General features: G+C 46.6%; 1 protein-coding gene across 1 annotated transcript in view; it reads left to right on the forward strand.

Moving 5' to 3' along the window:
* Positions 1–21,737, forward strand: part of DEF6 (DEF6 guanine nucleotide exchange factor) — a 419,734-nt gene that overhangs the window by 294,851 nt on the left and 103,146 nt on the right. Inside the window, exons 8-9 of the mRNA XM_078644309.1 lie at positions 264–430; positions 5,053–5,251. Coding sequence (XP_078500435.1) covers positions 264–430; positions 5,053–5,251 — 366 coding nt within the window. The remainder of the gene's footprint in view (positions 1–263; positions 431–5,052; positions 5,252–21,737) is intronic.

A 21,737-nucleotide genomic window follows, 5' to 3' on the forward strand; every position in this document is an offset into this window, starting at 1 on the left:
CACTCTGCACTGGAAAACAGGGACAACCCCTACACTGGAGGCACAGGATAAGTGTGTTAATGCAACCTGCAGTGAAACTAATGGAGGTAGCACTAACACTAGAGAAATGCAGAGTCTGCAGTTATTCTCACTGGAGAAAAGTGCAAAACCTTCAAAAGGGCAACCTTGTGATTGTGGAGCTGCCTTGCACAAATAGAATATAACTGAGAGAGACTTTATGTCACGTTTTTGCTCCACTGATATTTTCTTGCTGCTCGTTGCAGGCGCGCGCCTCCATGAAAGCTGAAATGGCATTAAAGGAGGAGGAGGCAAACCGGCAGCGTAAAAGGATAAAGGAGCTAGAAGAAATGCAAGAGAAGCTTCAAGATGCCCTGCGCCAGGAAATAAAGGCACGCCAGGATGAGCAAGCCATGAGATATGAACACACAAGGTACGGCCAATTTCTGCAGAAACTTCTAAGTGAATGATTCTTGAGGCAACGGTTTGGTCTGAAAAAAACAGAGTACCGTTCCACAGTGCGTCTGCACCTCTCTCTGCAACTATCCAATGCCCCCTCATTGATCATCACAGTGCTTCTCCATCACTCTCCGTAACTTTCTGATGCCCCTTAGATCATCACAGTGCTTCTCCATCACTCTCCATAACTTTCCAATGCCCCTTAGATCATCACAGTGCTTCTCCATCACAATGTCTACATTTCCAATGCCCCTTAGATCATCACAGTGCTTCTCCATCACAATGTATACATTTCCAATGCCCCTTAGATCATCACAGTGCTTCTCCATCACAATGTATACATTTCCAATGCCCCTTAGATCATCACAGTGCTTCTCCATCACAATGTATACATTTCCAATGCCCCTAGATCATCACAGTGCTTCTCCATCACTGTCCATAACTTTCCAGTGCCTCCTCCTTGATTATCACCACAGTGCTTCTCCATCACAATGTATACATTTCCAATGTCCCTAGATCATCACAGTGCTTCTCCATCACAATGTATACATTTCCAATTCCCCTTAGATCATTACAGTGCTTCTCCATCACTCTCTGTAACTTTCTGATGCCCCTTAGATCACCACAGTGCTTCTCCATCACAATGTATACATTTCCAATGCCCCTCCGATCATCACAGTGCTTCTCCATCACAATGTATACATTTCCAATGCCCCTTAGATCATCACAGTGCTTCTCCATCACAATTATATATTTCCAATGCCCCTTAGATCATCACAGTGCTTCTCCATCACGCTCCATAACTTTCCAATGCCCCTTAGATCATCACAGTGCTTCTCCATCACAATGTATACATTTCCAATGCCCCTTAGATCATCACAGTGCTTCTCCATCACTCTCCATAACTTTCCAATGCCCACCACAAAATTGTACTATTTTAGAATAGTTAACTACCCATCATGAGTGCCTAGGGTACATGACAAGCAAATGACACATTGACATGGAATGCATGGGAGTTCAGCACTAAGAGAGAAATTTAAGCAAAGTGATTACACTCCCGCTGCCGGCAATGCCGTCTGAACCAGACTTCTCGATCTCTGATGGGCAGAGTGGCCATTTCTAAAAATGTTGTTGCTACCTAAGTTGCTGTGGCCATACTAAAACACTGAATGGGGCTTTTTTCGCAACTTACAGAGCATTTTGCCAGGATTCATCTGAGAGATAGCGTTATCGAGATTGCCCATTCACACAGTCTGGTGCCATAACCAGTGGAGGCACAGCACGGTTCTGGCACCTTTAACTGCTGAAAAGGCAATCTGAAGGACACACATGTATTCTTTGAATAGCTCGACTGGCCTCCATTGGAGAGTCATAGAGTTCCTGGTCTCAAAGGCTAAAAGGGGTGGTCTGAATTGCGAGGAGGTTAGGGGGGGCATTATAAGACAAGCAAGGGGTGAGGTTTGAGAACAAGGCTGATTATCAAACACCACAACAGTTTTAAACTACACCGAAATTGACTATTCGGAGGTAACAGTTTTTTACAAATGTTAATTAGGAGGTAATATTGTTCCTACTTCTGCCAGGGAGAGGGAGTTGGGACTGCATAACTTAGAGGTCCCGGTCCTATACGTTCACTCCAGATATGGTGTGCTGTCATACTGAAGGAATGTTCCACTGGTTGAAAGTGACCCTACTTTAGAGTCACTTGCACCAATTACGAAGCCTACTACTTCACAGCCCAATTACAGTGGGTGATGAAATGGATGGCTGGATCTATGCAGGAACCCTGAGAGGGAGAGTTTGCGTCTGCACTGACTACTGTGGAAATTATTGACTACCAGGCTATTGAAGTTATCAACAGTAGCTAGGTACAGTTGCCTACGATTTGTCAAACGGAGTGCTGGTATACTCAGAAACACCGCAGACAGGGCGGGCTTTAGGGCAGTGCGACTGGTGCGGCGTCACTGGGCGCCTACCTTTTGAGGGGGGCGCTGTCACCTCAGGGGGGCTCTGTATTGAGCAATATCTTATGATAGGAGAGAAGAGGGGCACTTTTGCAGGTGGTAGGGAGAGAATCAGAGGAGGCGGTCATGGGACGTGGGGGCACCAAACGTGATTGTTGCACCGGGCGCCACCAGCCCTAAAGGTGGCCCTGACCGCAGATGTGTGTCTCCAAGGACCTGATGTAGAGTTTGGCAGACAAGTACTCCATCCCAGATGTGCAGCTATCCCTTCAGTCGTATTACAAGTAAAATAGGAAATAAAGCACTTGTAATAAGGCAGACGGAATGCCGGTAACGTTTAAATCAGGCCTCAAGTTTAGAAAGATTACAAGGTAATATGACAAGAGACAGTTGATGCAGTTGCAGACGCATTATGAGTAATTTCTAGCCCATAAATTACTCTCCAGGGCTTAATTACAGACATGGGTACTAGACATGACGGAACCACTGAGATCAGACTAGTTGCATCACCTTCTTACAATTCGACATAATAAAAAGCCATTCTGTTACTCTACAATTCGATCCCACCTTTATACTTAAGTGAGAACTCAACACTAAACTTGAAATGGGGAACCAAGATAGAAGTGGATAGATGTGACGACATTTGGGCAAAATGCTCAGAGTACTATAAAACTGTATCCAGAATCCCCTACTTTAAGTACATACAATTCTGTTATTTACTTCAGACTTACCTTTCTCCTGCACTTAGAGGCAACATATAAGAAGGTGCTAATACTAATTGAGGTAGACGCCATACACATGAAGCTGATTTTTACCATATGGTCTGGGGATGCCTGGTAATCCATCAATATTGGGAAGACATACTAAGAAATATTCATCACCTCACTAACAAAAGCATAAAACAGACTCCACACGCATGTTTATTTGGTATAGTCCCAAAATTGAGAAAACTAAAGTGCACTAATAGATTCAATGGCCTCGCTCTAATACTCACAAAGAGGCTCATGGGAATGGCATGCAAGCCATCAGCAGGTCAAATCAGCAATCAACCGGGAAGGGTACAGCGCACACCAGCTGGGTCCCAATTCTTACAACACTGAGAGCAAAAACAGATTAACGCCCACCATTATGGAGTGGAGTACCAATTTGAAAAGCCAATTAACCATATGTATTAGACATCCATTCAAGTCAAATGCATCACAAGATGTCATTAATGCACAAGGTGCTACCCTCACAAGGCTTATATACTCTCTCTGAAGCAAGACACACCAGTGGGGTGACGTATATGGGACAGTGGATGATAGCATATTGTACTCACGCTAGCTTGAGTTAGAGGTAATGTTAACCGTAAATGACGGCCGGATCCTTGTTTGTTACATTGGTTTATTGTTACCACTCATAAAAGACAAATGCCCCAATGCTATGTAAACATAGCATGATATGTGGTTTTCTTGAAAGTCCTATACCACACAAAAATTCAATAAAGAGATATTTCAAAATACAAATTAAAATCTAAAGGTTATGGCACAATTTTCTTTGCCCAATTTTTAGAAACTTCAAGCTTTCACACCTCCAAATTAGATGCTTCAGGTCAAGGTATGTGGACTCATGCCCCAAGCAGTGATCATTCAGCTGCTTCTGCGTCCTTGTCTACTGGGAGTGACCAGATTGGACTGAAATTTAGGGAAGGGTGGGCTTAGGATAAGTACCACAATACCATGCCACCACTGGGGCTGAAGTAGTGAAATCAAAGAGACTGAAATCAGCACAGTCTGACCCACACAATGCTCTGCATCCCAAGAGGCTTGGGTGCAAGGGAGGTACCCTATTGTTGGTCTGAAGCCCATAGACAAGGGGTACAGTGACCCTGTGATTCTGAGGGATTGGCTCTCAGTACAGGAGATGGAGGTGAAGCTCAGGATGGAATGCTTCCTTCTCCAATCAACACCTGCACAGCCCATGGCACACAATGAAGTTTGTTAAATGCCAGACTTTTAAGAGTTGAATGTATCAGTTCGCAAGAGAGGGCGACTTGATCACCAAACAGACATTAGTGTTACTGCTTCTGGGTCCCACTGGGAAGGCAGCTCTCATCTAGTTTGAGCCCTTTGTACTCAATCAGGTTCTCACATCTCTCTCAGCTGGACCTCAGGTTTGTGCACATAGTTGGGGACAAGTCCTCTCCACTAAGAAAGATTCGTTTTTTGCCACCCAAAATACAGCAAGGAGAGAATCTACATAGTTCCAGAACTAGTTATGGCTTTGCGGGTGACAGCCAAAATAAAAAAAGATGCAAATTGACTGAACGGTGTATTGTAACCACATCCCCAAGGCTGTGTGGTTTGAAGGCTTCTGTTGTAGGGCAGGTGGCTGCGCGTATTTCCACAGGAAGAGTGGGAGGGCACTTAGTCTAAGGGGTCAAAGTTCCTTGTTGCTTGTCAGGCTTTGGAGTATTGGATGCCAAGATCTGTTGTGGAAATCAAACTAAAGGTGCAAACCCTGGTCTCCGAGGGTGCAGGGAGGGAAGGTGCCAGTGTGGTGACACACTTTGTGAGGAGAGAAAGTGAAATAGCCTTTACTCAGAGATAGTGTTACTGAGAGTCCAGTGATCATTTTCAACATCTCCCCACAGGTTACTAGAGGAAGAGGAGGAGAAGATGAAGCAACTAATGAAGCTCAAAAAGGAGCAGGAGGAGTACATTGCCCGGACGCAGTGGGAGAAGCAGGTGCTCTGGGAGGAGATGAAGAACAAGTCCAAAGCTCTGGATGAGGCACAGCAACAGCTCGAGCGAGTGAGGGAGAACAGAGCACGAGCCGACCAAGACGTGGAGGTGAGCAGGAGTGTTTGGTTGAATTAGTGTCAGAGTACTGAAGTTCGCTTGCAACGCTAATGGCGGGTCTTTCTAATGAAGTGGGCATTGCATGTCAGTGTCCCAGGGGAAAAATGGAATCGGAAGAGAGTGTTGGGGCTCAGGCAGGCTACAGTAGCCACAGAGGTCACTGTGGTGAGTTGCTATGAGCTAAGCCAGGCCCAATAGGGGTCTAAAGTAGGGAAGTGAATGTTGTGGATGCTGCAGATGGGGGGATTGATAAAGTGGTCAGCAATATGTGCTGTCACCTGGAGAGGAGCAAATCGCACAGTTGGCAATAGCATTCCCCAAAGCTGTACTTATGCTGACTGAGGAATTACCAGCAGGCAGTTAACTGTACCTTTTCTGAGCTCACCATTAGTACCGCTCGTAAAAATTGTACCTGATCGGTTAGAAATAGTTTCTATGAGTACAGTTGCAGGCAAATTGGTCCTGATGAGCACTTCTAACCGCATATTCCTTATCGTATACCTTCCCACAAGGATCAAGAGTAGACCTGTAGTTTGTTTCATAGCAGTGCTCCTGCGTGCCACTAGGTGGCATTGTGTGGCTCTGCTTTGGCACCACACTGCCCTGGAAGTGGCAGAGCAGAGCTGCATATAAGCACCAACACTCAGCACTGACATTAGTTTCTTCTTTTCCATGACTTCCGATGCTCAAAATTGTCAGTTTTCTGATATCTCCTAAAATGGTTTTACAATGTGCTGAGGAACACTGCCTCCACTAATAATGGCAGATTTAAAGCTATATCATGAATGCAGGAAGAATATGTTGGTCACAACCCTGCACAAGGTGTCTTTGGTGTTTGAGTTCGGGGCACAATTGTGTGCCCTCGTGCACCTGAAAGTGATCCAGGACTGGGGCGCAAAATTCTATGCTGCCAAACAGAAGAAGTAGTTGGAGTCTTCACTTCGGTCCCACTCCAAGTTGTGGGCCCGGGCTCGATCCTGGTCCAAAGCCACTTCCTCAACTGTTCAATTTTACACTCCAGGATCCGTATTATATAAAGTGCCACGGCGGCGCAACGGGTGTTGCACCCGCTTTGCATGCCCCCAGGGCACTTTGGTATTACAGAAGGGGGTCACAGACGCTTGTGGGGCCCCTTCTGTAATTCCAATAGCGCTGTCGCACATAAAGCACCAGTGCTATCTGCAGGGGGCATTCCCTCATTTGCCGCGTCTTAAATACGGCGCAGGCGCAGAGGCAAATAAGTCCACAGGAGATGCACTGTGAGTGCATCTCCTGATTCCAAAGCTCTGGCGGGGGGAAAGGGTGTCTCATGGACCCCCCAGACATCCCCTTGCAAGCGGGTGCAGTCAGAGACTGCACCCGCCTGAAAGGAGATCTCTAATCCCTTTCAAAAGTGCAGGTGGGTGCCGCCTGCACAATGAAAACACAGAGCGGCTGTAAAGCATCTGCCGGTTTATCTCCAGAATGCGCAGGCCCCTGGGCAGCACAAGTTTGCCGCTGCCCTGGGGGCAGCACATTCACGGTAATAAAGCCCATTTTCACTGTTTGCGCCTGGCACACCTTTTTAAAGGTGCACCAGGTGCAAAAAATGAAAATGCGCCTTTACCATAATACAGCCCCAGGTCCTCCAGTCTGTTGAAGTCCAAGTCCAAACGTAAGCATGCGAAAGTGAAGCAGGACTCAACCGCATTTAATCACTCTGACTCCAAATAAAAGGCACAAGGACGCCACAATGAAATGTGTACCCCTTCGAGGTCACCAACTACGGAACTGGTTCCTTGGTTGTTCCTTATTTGCCCTGAATTTCCCAGGCCCCCGTTGACTCTGCAGCAAATCAAGGTCTTTAAAGAGGCCATGCTGCACATTTTCAGTGCACTTCCGGCTCTCTCTGGCATTCCTTCAGCCTCCCAGATCAACAAGGGCCTCCAGTTGGGTTACTGCAGACAGGTTCCTCCCCAGCAATCTTGGTCTCCTTGGAGCCTGTCACAAAAGTGATGAGGATGGACGCTGTGTGTCTTCGCCGTTCAGGAGAACATATATTCCCATACCTTGATTACTGGTTGCTGAAGTCAGGCTCTCCACACCCAGTTTTGCCTGGTCAGTCCTGCAGGATGTTTTAGCTTGAGCCAGCTCCAGAGACCTTCCACATGTGGGAAGTATAGTTTTGGTATCTACTGAAGTTGGGACATCTGTGATTTGAAATAGCCATTAGAAAAAGAATTTACGTACCTTCAGTAATGCTCCTTCTGTTGCATACTCTATCTAACCCTCCTCCCACCTCCCCGTTCTGTGGAGTGGTTTCTTCTTACCATCGAAATGGGTCCCATATTAGAGCTCTGCACACTGGTCCTTCAATTTGTGGCTTTTCCAGGGGTGGTGCTTATAAGCCTCCTAGCAGTGTTTAGTACTGATGCGAATGCTCCCGGATCCAGTCTGGCACGCTGGGATATTCTAAAGGTGAGGAATTTGCAGTTACTTATATCTTTAAAGATCCAGTGTGTGCTCGCATTCTCACCTCAAGAATTAAAAAAATACAAGCCTGCTCCCTCAGATCCAGTCTTTATTATATGACAGTTACCACTAGACTCATTGGTGGTCTCTAATGCCCGTAAACAGCCCAATTCACAGAATACTTGAGATGCTCCCCCTCCAGACAAACAGTCAAAACTATTAGACGCCTCTGGTAAAAGAGTAGCAGCCAAGCAGCAAATCATTGGTGCATTGCCAACACCCAGGCCAGGTATGATAGGGCACACTGGGACGAGATGGAGCAATTGCTACAACACTTCCCAGATGAGCATAAAGCAAAACCTCAAGATTTAGTCCAGGAAGGGAAACTCATATCCAATTCCTCAATTAGATGCGATTTAGATGCTGCAGACACCTCAGCTAGAGAAATCAACACTAGTGCGTTATTAAGAAGACATGCATGTTTGAGGATTTCTTGTTTCAAACCCTAAATACAACAGTCTATTTTAAATACTGCTTTTGACAAGGAACGTCTTTTCGGCCCGAAGTAGATCACTGAAAAATGACAAGAAGTAGCCATGTCCATGGTAGCTCTGCATTCTCCCTTTAATTGGGGTTCCTTTCGTCACTCCTTCTACTGTGGAGAGTCGTGTCCTCAGACAATACTGCTGCCTCCTACAAAGGCACAATCTTCCGCTACAAGAGGCTCCTTTAGAGGAGGATACCGAAGCAACAACAACAAAGTTCGAGGCAGGGGTTCTACACCACGTAATTCCTCCTCCCCCAACAATCCGTGCTTACACTTTCCCCTGATTACTTGGGACTTCTTCTACAATTCCTCCCCATTTTGCAATATTATCACCACAGACCAAAGGGTTTTAGGAATTATCCAACATGGTTATTGCCTGGAGCTTACCAACCATTCTCCAAACATTCTACCGCAGTCTCACAAAATGTCACCAGAACATTTACATCTACTTCAGCAAGAAGTCCAATCTCTCCTGTCCAAAGGAACATAGAACCTGGGCTGTTACAACAGCAAGGAACAGATGTTTACTCCCTTTACTTTCTCATCCCGAGGAAGGACGGCTCCTTTAGACCTAGTCTAGACCTCAGAGAACTAACCCTCTACATCCTGTCAGAGCATTTCCACATGGTGACACTTAAACAAGTGCTCCCACTTCTACAGCAGGGCGATTTTATGTCTACTCTAAACTTAAAAGACGCATATTTCCACATTCCAGTTCATTCCGCTCATCGCAAATACCTCAGATTCTTGATAGCGGGTCATCATTACCAATTCAAAGTACTAACGTTTGGAGTCACCACTGCTCCCAGGGTATTCACCAAATATCTGGCAGTAGTCTGAGAAGAAAACAAATCCACTGGCTCATCAAACCAGCACTTACCAAATGTGTCTCCAACACAGTAAAACCACAATTCACTTACTTCACCAACCAACCATGGATTACAATAAATGTGTTGAAGTCTCAACTACAGCCTTCCAGCACATAAACTTATTTGGGAGCTGCGATAGCTGCTCAGAAAACTCTAGCCTCTCCCAATACAGCCAGGATTCACAGGATTCAGTCCCTTCTCACTCAATTTCAGCCCAACCAATCATTACTAGCAAAAGCATTCATGAAAGTGCTAGGAATGATGCGTCTTGCATTTTAATTGTTTCCCACGCAAGACTTCACATGGGCCCCATTCGAGAAAGCTTAACAAGTTAGTGGAACCACTCGCAGGGTCAGTTGACCGATCTAGTGCTGGCAAATGGCCGCACCCATCATTCTCTGCAGTGGTGGAACCCACAAAAACTATCCAAAGGGCGGCCCATTCTCGACCCTGTTACACAGACAGTGCTAACAGCAGATGCACGGCTCACTGGTTTGGGTGCTCACCTACAAAGTCACACAGTCCGAGAGTTATGGACTCTAAAGTACAAGAGCCTCCATATAAATTACCTAGAGCTACTAGCAGTGTTTCTAGCGCTCAAAGCCCTCCAAACTCACCTAATAGGCAAAACTGTCCTAGACCACACAGACAACATGACAGTCATGTACTATATACAAAAACAGGGGGAGGACACACTCTCTCCAACTCTCACACCTAGCACAAGCCATTTGGAAATGGGCCATACATCACAAAATGTATCTCCTAGCAGAACATCTTTGAGGAGTAAACAATCAAATTGCAGACCTTCTCAGCAGACAGAGACAGCAAATCCATGAGTGGGAACATCATCCCCAAATTTTTCTTCCCTACTTTCAGGAATGGGGATTTTCTCACATAGACCTGTTCACCACAGCTCAAAACGCAAAATGCCCAAGCTTCGCCTCCAGATTCCCACACCCGATCTCCAGAGGCAATGCCCAATGGATGAACTGGTCAGGGATATTTGCCTATGCTTTTCCACCTTTCCCACTCATTCCACTGATAATTAGGAAGCTCAGACATTAATCCTCAAACTCCTTCTCATAGCTCCCACATGGGCATGTCAACTTTGCTTACCCACCCTGATAGAGCTCTCAGTAGTTCCACGCCAAAAGCTGCAACTCAACTCCAGTCTCCTCACTCAGAGCTATGGAGAAATCAGACATCCAAATCCCAAAGAACTCAACATAGTGATATGGCTCCTGAAGTCATAGAGTTTGGTTATTTACAATTACCAACAGACTATATGAAATTCTAAAATAGGCTAAGAAACCTACTGTCTGATAGAGGCTACTAACCGCAGATTCCTTAACGTAGAATTATCCCCAGGCGTGAGACTGGATCTGGAAAATTTTCTTTGCCACAGCATCTCTGCGTGCCGGGGGCGGTAACATGTGCCTCCGCCCTGACGCCATCCGCGGCTTGACGTCAGCCAAGTCACTTACGCCCCACCCCGGCGCTCTGACATCAGTTTTTCTCTTTTCCGCGTGCAACGTGGATCCGGATCGTGTCCTGGCCTATTTTCAGGCCTTCTCTTTCACGCTCCTGTGCACGTCAGATGTCGGCGACGGATCCTCACCCGATTTGTATGTGGTGTCTGGGTGAGCACCATGACTCGACGGACTGCGACGTCTGTCAGCACCTCAACCCGAAGTCACGGCGGGAGCGCCAGATGAAATAGCTGTCGGCCCGCTTGTCCAGGTCGGTGTCGTCCCAGCAGCCGTCCCCCACCTAGAATCGTCTCTACCAGATACATTGTTACCGAAGGTAAGTAACTCGTACACTAGGGCATGTTATGCAGCAATGTGGAAACGATTTGTTATACATTGTAACAATAACAATATCCTTCCCCTTGATGCTGCAGTGCAAAACATCCTCTGTTATCTCTTACATTTACAGCAATCTGGATTAGCCTACACATCTATTTGATTGCATTTAGCAGCAGGAGCTGCATACTTAGAAAACAGGCAACACTTATCTCCATTCAGAGTACCAGTGATTAAAGCCTTCATGGAAGGACTAAAAAGACTAATACCACCAAGAGCCCCACCTGCACCAGTATGGAACTTGGATATAGTCCTTACGAGGCTTATGGGTCCACCCTTTTGAACCAGTGCACAAGTGTCAACTACAATTTCTCACATTGAAGGTTGCTTTTCATATTGCAATCACTTCCTTAAGGAGAGTTGGTGAACTCCAGGGACTAACTATACAAGAGCCTTTCTTTCAACGTCACAAAGACAAAGTGCTTCTTAGAACCAATCACAAATTTCTTCCTAAAGTGGTTTCTGCTTTTCACATCAATCAATCAATCTTTCTCAACCTGATTATGTAGCAGAATGAGCTCTACACACACTAGATGTTAGAATCAATCAATCAATCAGGGGAATTGTAAGCGCGCTACTCACCGTGAAGGTCTCAAGGTGCTGGGGGGGGTGGGGGGGAGGTCCGCAGATCTCTTTAGCCGAAGAGCCAGGTCTTGAGAGTCTTCCTGAAGGTGTTCAGGGAAGGGGTGCGTCTGATGTCTGTTGTTAGCTCGTTCCAGGTCTTGGCTGCAATGTGAGAAAAGAGCTCTAATATATTATGTGGAAAGAACAAAAGATTTTCCTAAGACAAAATAACTCTTTGTTGTTTTTTTGCCACAACACAAGTGCAATCCCATTTCTAAATCAGGTATTGCAAGATGGATCGTGAAATGTATCCAAACATGTTATGTGATAGCAAAAATAACCTTGACAATACCACCTAGAGCGCATTTCACCCACAAAATAGGGGCTACTTTGGCCTTCTTAGGGAATATTCCCATAGCTGACATCTGTAAGGCAGCCGCATAGTCTACACCATACACATTCACCAAGTACTGTTGTGTATATGTGTTAGTGAGGAAACAAGCTAATGTAGGCCAGGCAGTACTTAATCTCTTTTTCAAACAACTGCAACAGCTACAGGTTAGCCACCGCTTTGGGAGTTTACTGCTGTATAGTCTATGCAAAACATGTGATCTACAGCTCACATGCCTCGAACGGATAATGTTACTTACCCAGTAACCATCTGTCCTTGGAATGTGGAGCTGTAGATTCACATGTGCTTCTTTTAAAATGCTATTTTCGAGCATTAACATCCATCCATTATTGTTACTTTGATCCTTCAAAGATGTTCAAAAAAGAGTGTTTGCCTTCAAATTGCGTGCTATAAAATACCGGAGGCAATCTTCAATACCATTAACTTGGAACTGTGCACTCTGTTGTGGGACTGAGGCCACCCCCGAGTGGCGCTGCGAACTTTGCAACGTAGCCAATACAATGGGGGAATTGCTTTACCAGATGTTAGGACATACTATAGGGCGGCATACCTTGTGGTTATCAACGAATGGGGACATGCACTGCAGGACCACCCCACATATGCTATAGAGAGACTCCAATTTCGTAAACGCTCACACTTCCACTACATCTATGGGGGCCAAGGGACGAGAAGCCTACTACCAGCACCGCATAGAGCGATTGAGGCATGAAAGGGGCTGAACGAGTTATGCAATGGGAAAAAAGGCTAACGAGAGCCACACTCCTATGGGAGGGTAGACGGTTACCTGAACTTGCAAAATTGATGGGGTTAACGGTTGGGATGCTATCGGCATCACTACCTTGGGAGACATAACACGACAGGGCACACTGATGACGTTCACAGACCTAGAAGTGGAATATAGTTTGACGGCTACACAGCACTATCAATACGTTCAATTCCGACATGCATGGCGGGCGCAGAAACCTGATATTGTAGATCTCCCGGAATATGCCCCGTTAGAGGGTCGGCTACTACGGGAGGAGATGCAGGAGAAAGCGGTCTTCTGGACCAACAAAACTCTAATAAATAATATGCCTGACAGGCTAACGATGCTCCGGGGCAAGTGGGAAGACCTTGTAGGTACTCTAGAAGATATAGACAGGGAGATGGCACTGATGCTCCCTAGAGAAGTGGTGATTAAGCTAAGACTGTGAGTGGTTCAGTTCAAAATCCTACGCAGGGTATACTACGACTGGGCAAAACTGCATGCGATGGGCAGAGCGGAGATGCCGGAGTATCTGTGATGTAGTGCAGCCAGAGGCTCCTTCGTCCATACGCTGTGGGACTGTCAACAAATACATAGTTATTGGACACGGATTGTGCAATTTTGTTTCCTTATCATTTGTAAATCTTGTCACTCGTAACAGATGGATGCCGACTGAGACATATCTGCTGAGTTGTTTTGATGTCTTATTAAAAAACAATAAAAACATTTATTTAAAAAAAATAGATTGTTTGATGAAGTGGGTAACTATGGTATGGATCATTGCTTAGTTTATCGTGGCTGCATTTGAGTGTCCTGTGAGTGGTCGGAAGGGTCAGTCTCAGAGCAGGTAGTATATGGAAGCGGAGAACTCCCCAGAATGAGGAATGTGGAATGTGGAAATGGACCTGGTAATTCCGGGTCCACGTGGTTACAAGGGTGCAATTACCATTCTTAATCAGTGACTCTGGCCATGGTCATTTCAGGACCCTTGCACCTTGCAACTCAAAATCAGCCTTATATTGCATTAATTCTCTTTAGACATCTAGTGCTTGCCTTTGAATGTGTGTTAGTAGCTGAGGCCTGCTGCACAAGTATGCCTGCATGTGTATCTTGTCTGTCTGTGTTAAGTATGCCTGCATGTATATCGTCTGTCTGTGTTAAGCATGCCTGCCCGTGTATCTTGTCTGTCTCTGTTAATCATGCCTGCGCTTGTACCTTGTCTGTCAGTATTAAGCATGCCTGCACGTGCATCTTTTCTGTCTGTGTTAAGTATGCCTGAATGTGTATCTTGTCTGTCTGTGTTACGCATGCCTGCATTTGTATATTGTCTGTCTGTGTAAAGCATGCCTGCACGTGTGTCTTATCTGTCAGTGTTAAAATGTCTGCACGTGTGTCTTATCTGTCAGTGTTAAAATGCCTGCATGTGCATCTTGTCTGTCAGTGTTAAGCATGCCTGCATGCAGGGCTTTAAGTGGGCCGGGTGTCACCGGTGCTGAGCACCGACAGTTTTTAAAAGGACTCTACCGGGCGCTGTTTAGTGCCCTGGTACAGGCGGTCCGTTTTTTCCCGGACTGCAGTGACAGCAGGCACATGGGTTTGCGCTGCTCACACTGCTCACTTCTCACTAGTGGAGAAGTTATGGCATGACGTCATGCCAGGTGAGTGTTGTAAGAGAAGGGAAATCATTTAAAGAGAGTCATTTTGTTCTCTGTATTGCCCTTCTCTTTTTGAAACTCAGGAGCAACAACATTGTCTGGTGTCACCAGGGCTTTAAATGGAAGCTTTTTTTCAATATTATATAAAAGTCATAGTTGCTGCTTACTTATCTTATGAAACTAACACTGACAAAGCCAATAGTCATGACTTGTTGTAGGTATGATGTTACTTGCATGATATATCTGGATGCAATTTCAAAAACAGCAAAATACAAGTCTGGCGGCACACTATGCTGAGCACAGATTTTTAGCTGAAGTGTTTTAAGCCACGCCCTCAATTACATTGGCCACGCCCCTTTGAGAGACCCCCCCCAGGTTTATCATCCCACTTAAAGTCCTGCCTGCATGTGTATCTTGTGTGTCTGTGTTAAGTATGCCTGTGTGTGTGTCTTATCTGTCTCTGCTATGCATGCTTGCCTGTGTTATGCATGCCTGCCTGTGTATCTTGTCTGCCTGTGTTAAGTATGCCTGTGTGTGCGTCTTGTCTGCCTGTGTTAAGTATGCCTATGTGTGTGTCGTGTCTGTCTGTGTTAAGCATGCCTGTGTGTGCATCTTGTCTGTCTGTCTGTGCTATGCATGCCTGCCTGTGTTATGCAAGCCTACCTGTGTATCTTGTCTGTCTGTGTTAGGCATACCTGCGTGTGTGTATATTTTTTGTCTGTGTTAAGCATGCCTGCATGTACATCTTGCCTGCCTATGTTAAGTATGCCTGCGTGTGCGTCTTGTCTGTCTGTGCTATGCATGCCTGCCTGTGTTATGCATGCCTACCTGTGTATCTTGTCTGTCTGTGTAAGGCATACCTGCATGTGTATCTTTTTTGTCTGTGTTAAGCATGCCTGCATGTGCATCTTGCCTGCCTTTGATAAGTTTGCCTGTGTGTACGTCTTGTCTGCCTGTGTTAAGTTTGCCTGTGTTTACGTCTTGTCTGCCTGTGTTAAGTTTACCTGTGTGTATGTCTTGTCTGTGTTAAGTTTGCATGTGTGTACGTCTTGTCTGTCTGTGTTAAGCATGCCTGCACGTACATCTTGTCTGCCTGTGTTAAACATGCCTGCACGTACATCTTGTCTGCCTGTGTTAAGCATGCCTGCGCGTGTATCTATCTTGTCTGCCTGTGTTAGGTATCCCTGCGTGTGCACCTATCTTGTCTGCCTGTGTTAAGCATGCCTGCACGTACATCTTGTCTGCCTGTTTTAAACATGCCTGCACGTACATCTTGTCTGCCTGTGTTAAACATGCCTGCACGTACATCTTGTCTGCCTGTGTTAAGCATGCCAGCGCGTGTATCTATCTTGTCTGCCTGTGTTAGGTATGCCTGCGTGTGCATCTTGTCTGCCTGTGTTAAGCATGCCTGCGCGTGTATCTATCTTGTCTGCCTGTGTTAGGTATGCCTGCATGTGCATCTTGTCTGTCTGTTTTGAGCATGCCTGCGCGTGTATCTTGTCTGCCTGGGTTAAGCATGCCTGCGCGTGTATCTATCTTGTTTGCCTGTGTTAGGTATGCCTACATGCTTATCTTGTCTGCCTCTGTTAAGTCTGCTTAGCAGTTCCCCGTATGCGTGACCAGGCCCGGCTCCAGGAATATTTATTTGGGTGGGCCAAAGGTACATTTGGGTGGGCCACTGCTGGCCCGATTTATCGCTTATATATCTAGCCAGGCCTGCTTCTGGGCCCTCCTTTCTCTCCTTAGTCTTACAAGGCACAGTAAAACGCACTCTTTTCAAAGTCTCTTTCTAAATGTTATCACTCTCAAAAGTGCTTTTCTTCCATGTAATGTCCCTTTGATGGGAAGGGGAGGTTTCTAAGGTGGGAGTATCAAGCAAGTGACACTACTGGGGCTCCCTCTGTGCGAGCCTTCAGGGATAAGCCCTCTCCATTACTACCTCCACCTGACACCCGACTCTGCAGCACACTCCCTTACAGGCTTGATTATCCACTTTTCTACCACCCCTCTCCATTACACCTTATTTCACAGCTGACCGTGTTCCCCAGCCGCATATCAGCCACCATTCAGTTCCACTTTCATTATTCCCAGTAAAAAACAATAGTAAAATCACCTTCAAACTTGAAACATTGAATATAGCAGTAATTAGCATGCATGTTAAAGTATGCTCCACGGTTGTTCTAATCGGCCGGCTTTAGTGCTGGCGCAAAGTCTTTTTGACCTCTTTTTTTGCCTCTTTCTCTGTAGATAACTCAACTACCACCCTCCAACAGTGCCCTTTATCTCTCCATAGCCCCTCCCCTTCATGGTCTCCGCCTCAGACTCCCCAACTACCACCCTCCACCAGTGCCCCTCATCTCTCCGTAGCTCCCCCACACCCCATGACCTCCTCCTCAGATTCCTTCACTGCCACCCTCCACCAGCACCCCTTATTGCTCCGTAGTTCCCCCCACCCTGTGACCTCCTTCTCGGATTCCCTAACTGCCGCCCTCCACAAGTGCCCCTCACCTCTCTGTAGTTCACCCCACCCCATGACCCCCTTATCGGATTCCCTAACTGCCACCATCCACCAGTGCCCCTCATTTCTCTGTAGCCTCCCCACCTCATGACCTCCTCCTCAGATTCCCTCACTGCTCCCTCCACCAGCGCCCCTCATCTCTCTGTAGTTCCCCCACCCCATGACCACCTCCTCGGCTTCCCTCACTGCTCCCTCCACCAGTGCCCCTCACCTCTCTGTAGTTCCCCCACCCCATGGCCACCTCCTCGGCTTCCCACACTGCTCCCTCCAACAGCGCCCCTCATCTCTCTGTAGTTCCTCCTACCCTGTGACCTCCTCCTCGGCTTCCCTCACTGCCACCTTCGACTAGTGCCCCTCATTTCTCCATAGCCCCCCACCCCATGACCTCCTCCTCTGTATTCCTCACTGCCACCCTCCACCAGTGCCCCTCATCTCCCTGTAGTTCCCCCCACCCCATGACCTCCTCCTCAGATTCCCTCACTGCCACCCTCCACCAGCGCCCCTCATCTCTCCGTAGTTCCCCCCAACCTGTCTCCTCCTCCTCGGACTCACTCACTGCCACCGTCCACTAGTGCCCCTCATCTCTCTGTAGTTCTACTCCACCCCGTGACCTCCTCCTCGACTTCCCTCACTGCCACCCCCCACCAGCGCCCCTCATCTCTCCGTAGCCCCCAACCCCATGACCTCCTACTTGGATTCCCTTACTGCCACCCTCCACTAGTGCCCTTCAACTCACCATTGCCCCTCTCTCATATCCATTCCATTTGTTGTATAGCGCTACTCATATCAGTGTTGGGTGTCACAGTACTTTACATAACCGCACACATTATACAGAGACAATAAATCAGTCTACGGGGAATGTCACATAAGCCAATGAGGATTACAAGGTGTAGAAATCACATGTCATCCATACTGGTGGGCAATATATTTTACAAGGGTTTGGTCTGGGGAAGCACAAACTCAAGATTTAAAGAGTACTCCAGTGTTTGGGGGTTGGCTTTACTGATAAAAAGGTACAACTGCCCAAAAAAACTCTTTTTAGTAACATTAGAAAGTTGAAAGAATGTAGAAGCTCTAACCATATCACAACAAAAAAAAGCGAAGTTTATATTCAGCTCCTTGATGACATTTCATAGGTCACTGTCCTATGTTAGAATAGTAACTTCTGGACTGCAAGTAACACAAGGATATCTGTGACAGAGGTAGTAACCCACTGAGCTATTAAAATTCAGTTTATCTGCATTTAAAAACTACCAAAAGACAAATGGTTGCTCTGCAGCAGGATCGTAAATCGCCAGTTATCTGAACAGTTGTTATTGTTGTTGTACGTCAGTGGCAGGTTCACTGCGAGGGCCAAGTCTCATGCTTGGGTGAGCCAGGCTCATGTTTGGGTGGGCCTGGCCCACCCGGCCCACCCTCTAGAACCGGACCTGTGCGTGACCCTCCTTGTAGCCCTCACGTTCACGAGCAAGAGAGTGAATGGCCGTCTGGGTTTTGCTGAGCTGTGTCTACGCAGGGTCCAGCATGGACCAGATAAAGACAGGGTTGGGACGCGCCGCTCGAACTCTGCCCATGTTACCCTGGTGCCTGTTCTGATGGATTGCAGAACACGCCCGAAGCAGGTTTTAGAGGTGCTTCTTTTTAGTCACTGTCATTTTTTTCACTCGTTGCCATGTTAATGTTTTTGCCAACAAGCTCTACAGTGCTGTTATTGTGTTTGCAGTTAGTTTATTTGTCCTTAAAACAGTCTGCGTAGGGTGTATTTTTACATTCATTGCATATCATTTTAAAGTATGTTGTTATGACTTTCAAACAGCAACATGTTATTATTCTCCTTCGTTGAGTGTTTCAGATGTTAGTTTCCCCGTAGGCATTTCACGCACGACTGTCCCATCTGAGCCCGATGTTCTAGCCATAATCCTCGCGTACGAAAACATAGCCGGAGTGCACGATTTCTGCATGTTAGCTGTGCCTTGGTTGGATTGCTGTAGTTTCCCTGCGTACCTTGCTCTGGTTTGGAAGCGCAGCTGGGTCATACTTCGTGATGTACAGAGAAAGAGATTTCGGAAGCACTACAGAGAGCGGGGCATTGCCAGCGCCCACACGGTGAAATTCGATTGGGCAAAAGTTGTGTAATTCTGCTGAAAAAGAGTGCTTCTACTGCACAGACTATGCTCAGTAATGTTATGCTGACAAGCCAATGAGGCTGCAGCATGCATGGGCACAGACCCAATTCAGTTGGAAATCTCCCGATTTTTAAAGCTAAGAATGGCTTTATTTGAGATCTCTCCTCCCTAAAAGTGCCTCGTTAATCAATGGGGAAATACGTTTCATTGATTTTTTTCACTATCAATCTCCCTCTTTCCTATGTGGCAGTGTTGGCATGTATGCAAGACACACCTCATATAGAACCTGCTGAGTTCCTATCTCCCAGAGACTGAGAGACGAAACGTTGTGGCGGGAATGGTAACAGGTTTGATGTTAGGGGAGGGCACCAGACATCTCGGGTATTGAAGATGCGGGTAGTTGGAAACTCGTTGCCTGGGGAAGTAGGAAGGGGGGAGTTCAGTGGGAGAGGGAGTTGTCTGACACAGCAGGGAGCACACATCGGGTTGGGTAGGATACAAGGGGGGCGAGCACTATATAGTACAGCACTGCAGCCATGATGCAAGACCGATCCATCCCTTTAGGGAAGGGTCTCTCCATCCTTTCTTGGACGTGAATGGTTTAGGGAAAAAAACTGTGGAGAGGTGTGCTGTCACAGCTTTTACACAGACACCAGCCTGACCTTATTCTGTTGTTGCAGGCGACTCACCTAGTGGGAAACCACTAGAGCCTTCTTGGAATAGGAAGATATAACAATGTGGTTCACTCCGATTTAAGGTCTGGCTCCCGCGTAGTCGAAATATTGTTATGAAAGTCTCTCCCATTGGCAATCATGGCCACATGGGTAGAACCAGGGGGTGTTAAGCCATAGTGACGGAGGAATAGAAGGGTGAGAAGCTCACAGTGGCCTCCTAGTATATACCCCCAAGACTGCAGACTGGGACATAGCGCACATTGGGGGGTTGGCTGAGTAGATCGCCAGACTCACTTACAAATGTAGGGAACATTTCAACCTAGCAATGCGGGGAGAAGTACAAAGAATCACGAGGCGTATGCACTGAGGGACGGAGTGTACAGATGGCTTCAAACCTTTACCTCAACCGTGGGCCTAATGGAGCTCTGGAGAGGTGAAAAACTTTAGGTTAGGCATTACTCTTGTGTCTGGCACCACCGGATCCATGTCCAGGCTAGATTACTTCTTAGTCCGAGGAACACAGGAGCACGGATTTAGGAACATATAATATTCAGCAAGGGGAAATTGGATCACACTGCGGTCTGTATACGACTTCCCTGTTTTCCCACCCCCAACAGAGTCAGGGTGGAGATTGGATCCCTGGGAGTTCAAAGATTGGAATACTAAGACATTTCTGGCCACTAATACAGATCTGTATTTTAACGAAAACATGAGATCGGTTTCTTCCAGGATAATTCTCGGGGAAACTCAAAAAACAGTTATGCAGGTCAATTAATTTCACAAATAGCGGGAAAAAGGAGAAGGGATTGGGTAAAGAGTAGCCTTAGAGGGAAGACTGAGCAGATAGTAGGCAGAGAGCTCCGAACATCCTACCCCTTGCATCAAATCTATTTCACCAGGGATGAGTATAAACGACGAGTGGGGGGATTGGTCAGGGGCAACACAACATAAGTTATACAAGATGGGAAACAAGGTTGATAGACTGCTTGCATGGCTGGCTAGATGACAAGCAGGACGAAGGTGGATCCGTAGAGTAGAAAATGAGGAGAGCTTACTAGTCAACAGTGCAGCTGAGATAGCCTGAACCTTTGCGACACATCTGACCAACATATACCAGCTAATGCAATGTGCCTCTCCAGAGAAGTTAGATGGGTTTGTTAAAGATATACCCACTAGAATCCTACAAAAGTAAGACGGGTAACTATTAGACTGCGATCTGGGGCAGGAACAATTTAAGAATCTGATCCAACAACTAAAGATAGGGAAGAATCCGAGTCCAAACAGTTTCCCTCCAGAATACTTGAGAAGTTTGGAGGGAAGGCTGATTGACCCTCTCTGAAGTATGCTGTATAAGGCCAGGGATGAGGGGTGCTTCCCCTTCGACCTCAGATTAGCAACAGTACTCCTTTTTCATACACAGGGTAAGGCAGAAGAGCAATGTTCATATTACAGACCTGTTACATTGCTCAGCACAGAGGTTACGGTGTTAGCTAAAGTCTTGGCAAACCGCCTCTTATGGGTAATTCATAAATTAATAGCCCCAACCAATCCACATACATGCCCCTAAAGTCTATGCTGCTCAATCTTAGAAGTCTTTTTGGCTGCTTAGCAAGGCGCCACTTCTTGCATCAACCAGAGATCATGTTGTCTTCAGTTGCCGAAGTTTAAGTGGAATGACCATATCTATTTGCGATCCTGCAGTATTGGCCCGGGGTTCATATTGTGGGTGCTCATAAACAAAACCCACATCCAGAGTACGGGTCAGTAAAGTGCTTCTATAGAAGAGTTTGGTCAGGAGAAGGGGACCATGCAGTGCTGTCCACTATCCCTCTCTTGTTCACCCTGGCGCTGGAACTGTGGGTATGTTGAGTAAGGACAGATACACAGATTCAGGGTCTGTGCTGGGATCTGGATTGAGAGGATGTTATCTCCTCATTGCAGATGATGTTGCTGAACTTGGGTTCCTGGGGTCCTTGAGATCCTTAACACATTAGACAATATTCAGGGGTGGCATAAATCAATGGCATTTTTGAGTACCCCATGAGTGCCAT

The sequence above is a fragment of the Lissotriton helveticus genome, chromosome 5_1 (assembly GCF_964261635.1).
Source record: "Lissotriton helveticus chromosome 5_1, aLisHel1.1, whole genome shotgun sequence".
NCBI lineage: Eukaryota > Metazoa > Chordata > Amphibia > Caudata > Salamandridae > Lissotriton > Lissotriton helveticus.